Here is a 3,802-nt window from a genome sequence, read left to right as displayed (position 1 = left end):
AAAAAAAAAAAAAAAAAAAAACAAGATTTCACAAAAACATGTGGCCTAACGGTCCCGCTGACTCGGTAACGGTTGACAGAAATTAGAAAATAACGTGCGAAAGAGTGGAACCACAAGGGCGCGAAACTCACTCTCTTCTCCGCAACGTAACTCTCAACGAACACAATCCAATCAAGAACAAGATTCAACCCCGTTTCTCAACTAATAATATGATGCTACCGACCACTTCCATTTGATTCGTGATTTCTTCCCCCATGGAAGCATTGTTCGAGCTCTGCGATTTGATTGCTGAAAACCCCACTGCTTTCTACGAGAAGCTTTCGTGGATTTGCAGTCGTTGCCCTCCGCCGGACGCCCTTCTCGCCGAATCTCCTCGGGTTTCTCGCTCCCAGCTCAATGCCATACTTGCCATCGCTCGATTTCTCTCCAAATGTGCCGATTGTTTCGAGCTCCGTCCCAAGGCCGTCGTTCTAGAGTTTATTCGGTCTATACCTTCGTCTTTTCATCCGTCCTTCTGGCCGCAGACTTACGGAAATGATTCCATCACTTTGTTTTACACCGAGTTTTTGAGGTATGTGTCTAGAGCAGCCGAAATAACGCCGGATTTTTCTGCTGAGGTTGCTGTGTATACTGGTGAGGTTGTTGCGTCTGCTATCAGTTCGAGTGCCGGGGATTCGAGTATTTCTAGGTCATTTTTGATGGTTTTGTCGAAACATTTCTTCCCTGTTTTACCTTCCGATGCTAATAAAATAGTCGAGATGGTGATTGAACGGTTTTTGTTGACGGGCTCTTGTGCACCGAGGGAACATATGCAGGGGAACTCTGATTCTTCCGCATTTCATTCCATTGAAGGATCAAGTCCTCAAAATGGTGGCGAGGATAATATTTCTTCGTGGAAGAGTTCAGCGTCTTCCTATGGCAGTGGGGTTCTGTGGAAGAGTAGTGCCGATCAATTGGGTTCAATGTTCGGGTTCAATGACGGCGGTGGAGGAGGAGAAGTCTTGCTTAAGCAACAGGTTGCAATCTTCGAGGAAGAGTCTTTGGAATGTGTAGAGAAGCAAGCAATTGCGTTCGAGTTGTTAGCACACATTTTGGATAAAGCCCGTATTGATTCTTCGCTTTGGGATCAGGCGAGATCGATTGCGAAGAAGCAGCTCCAGTCCCTTTTAATTTTTGTAAAGGTAAGCTGTTAATGATATCAACAATGGTTATTCATCATCAGGAAAAGAACTCTGAAAAATTCAAGGCGTAATGTTTGTTTCCCTATTGTAAATTCGCAGATTAGGAAGCGAGATTGGAACGAACAAGGGTCTGTTTTAAAAGCCAGAATAAACGCCAAACTCTTGGTGTATCAAGCTGCAGCTAAATTGAAACTCAAGAGTCTTGGGTCGCTTGATAATGAAGGAAAAGTGGCCAAGAAGTTGGTCTTCGAGACTTTTGCTTTATTGATGGATGCTGCTGAAGCATGCATTCTCTCGATTTGGCGAAAATTGAGAGTTTGTGAAGAGCTTTTCAGCTGTTTACTTGCAGTGCTTGGCCAAATTGCTGTGGCTTGGAAAGGTCAGCCATTGCGTGTCTTGCTTATCCGGCTTAAACCTCTCGTGTTAACAGTGTGTGCCCAGGTATAATCACTGAAAATGGTTTTAGATCAGCAGAAAAATATGCAATAGATTGCTTTGTTCATTTGATTTTTATTCTTTGGTGTTACTTTTCTAGACTGATCCCACCGACAGTAGCCAGAATACAATGTTTGAGACTGTCTCCAAAACAATGTGTGAGATAGTTGAATCATGTTGGACCAAGGAGCGAGCTCCCGTTGACACATTCATCATGGGATTGACAGCAAGCATTCGTGGAAGGAATGATTATGAAGAACAGGTTTTCGTTATATAGAATCTACTCTAAAACCCCATTTAGAATAACTGAAGAATGTCTCTAATGAATAGAGTCTGAACTTGAAATTTCTCCCTTCAGGTAAACAAAGAGAGAGAGGTTCCTCCTCTGCAGCTTAATGGCATACGTTTGTTAGCTAATTTGAATGTTGCAGTGAAGAAGCCTGAAATTGTGGATATGATTTTACCACTTTTTATTGAAAGCTTAGAAGAGGGTGATGCTTCAACTCCCTGTGTATTACGACTCCAAGTATGAAACACTTTATCTTTCAAGAACATATTTAACAAGATTTGGTACGTTTCTTCGCCATTTTATTTTGTTTGTACTAAAAAGAACATGCTGAAATGCAGTTTCTTGATGCTGTGTCTCGCATGGCGAGTTTAGGCTTTGAAAAGTCTTATAGAGAAACAGTTGTCCTGATGACAAGAAGTTACTTGAGTAAACTTTCAAATGCTGCATCTGCTCCTCCTGAGAGCGGTGGAGGTACTCCAGAGGCAACTACTGAACGTTTAGAGGTGCTTATCTTTGAATCTTACTTAACCAGAAATCCTTACTCCTCTCTGTCAATTGTATGCTCACTTGTTCAACTACATTCCAGACACTTCCCGCAGGATTTTTTCTTATTGCTAGTGGACTTGCCAATCCTAAATTGCGTTCAGATTACCGCTACCGTTTACTCTCTCTCTGTTCAGATGTAGGACTCGCTGCTGATTCCAGAAATTCCAGGTACACTACATTATAAACATTACCATCTTTGTGTTTTTATCAAAGTTCAATTATAAATTTGGTTGATTGTGTAGTTAGTTTCTTTGCAAATTCAAGATTAGGCCAATTACTTCATACTCTAAACAGACTCTAACAATTTATAATCGAGTGTTCATAAGTGAAACACAAAAGAGAGAAAATCTAGAGCATTTTAAGTCCACCCCAGCCGGTTTCTCTGAGGACGTATTGAAACGGTGAGCTACTCTTTCTTCCCCACCATTTCATTTAGCTGACTACTCCCCTTTGGCACAGAAGTGGGGCAGACTTTCTCGGCCCTTTGCTTCCTGCTGTAGCTGAAATCTGTTCAGATTTTAGTCCAACCGGCGATGTTGAGCCATCCCTTTTAAAGCTATTTCGAAACTTGTGGTTTTATGTTGCTCTTTTTGGGTTAGCACCTCCAATCCAAAATTCTGCTCTTCCCTCAAAAGCAATATCCACCACAGTGAGCACTGCGGGAAGTATTGGTACCACTGCCATTCAAGCAGTTAGCGGACCATATATGTGGGATAAGCAGTGGTCAGCTGCTGTTCAGCTTATTTCTCAAGGGACTCCTCCACTCGTAAGTTCATCACTAAATCCTCTTCTGTTCATCTCAATTTATATATTTTCTTTATATAATCTATATACATTAATCACCATGATTATCCCACGTATGTGTTATCGAGTTTACTGTATTTATAAATATTTTCTGTTAGATTTGTAGTCGAATTGCATGGTAGAAAATGAGAAATTTAATAAATCAACTTTAGAAGTGAATATTATAATTTTATAAAATTTATAATGGTATATTATTTTAGATTAAATAATAGTATCATATCTTTAATTCTTTTACATAAATTTTATCTATATTATTACTATTACTAAAATTAAAAAATATATGATTATTTTAAATATTTTTATTTTATCCCTTTTTTTTTTCTTTTTTCTTTTTTTCTTTTTGGTTCTGTTGTCCTATAATTTTATTTTTAAATTATAAACTTTATAAAAATATTTTAGATATGATACTATTATTTAAACTGGGATTCTAATGTAAGAGTACCATATAACATTTTTTTTTTAATTATTGAAAATCTCTCAATTACCTATGACAACTATCCCATCTTTTTTAGGCGGTTTTTTTTTTTTTTTTTTTTTTTTTTTTTTT

The 3,802-nt window shown here is 38.6% G+C and overlaps 1 protein-coding gene across 2 annotated transcripts in view; it reads left to right on the top strand.

Annotated features, from left to right (window-relative positions):
- The first annotated feature begins 156 nt into the window (after positions 1 to 156).
- The window catches only part of LOC111451444 (phosphatidylinositol 4-kinase alpha 1-like), a 17,640-nt gene continuing 13,994 nt past the window's right edge, over positions 157 to 3,802 (top strand). Inside the window, exons 1-7 of one of the 2 annotated variants that reach the window (XM_023091876.1) lie at positions 157 to 1,181; positions 1,281 to 1,622; positions 1,717 to 1,878; positions 1,975 to 2,142; positions 2,244 to 2,408; positions 2,492 to 2,619; positions 2,914 to 3,217. In XM_023091876.1, the coding sequence (XP_022947644.1) occupies positions 255 to 1,181; positions 1,281 to 1,622; positions 1,717 to 1,878; positions 1,975 to 2,142; positions 2,244 to 2,408; positions 2,492 to 2,619; positions 2,914 to 3,217 (2,196 nt within the window). In that variant the 5' untranslated portion in view covers positions 157 to 254. Of the gene's footprint in view, positions 1,182 to 1,280; positions 1,623 to 1,716; positions 1,879 to 1,974; positions 2,143 to 2,243; positions 2,409 to 2,491; positions 2,620 to 2,910; positions 3,218 to 3,802 lie in introns of both variants that reach the window. The other variant, XM_023091875.1, reaches the window with a different exon arrangement.

The sequence above is a fragment of the Cucurbita moschata genome, unplaced genomic scaffold (genome assembly GCF_002738365.1).
Source record: "Cucurbita moschata cultivar Rifu unplaced genomic scaffold, Cmos_1.0 Cmo_Scf00013, whole genome shotgun sequence".
NCBI classification, from domain to species: Eukaryota; Viridiplantae; Streptophyta; class Magnoliopsida; order Cucurbitales; family Cucurbitaceae; genus Cucurbita; species Cucurbita moschata.
Note: the sequence above shows the minus strand (reverse complement) of the source record. Positions and strands in the feature narration are given on the sequence as shown.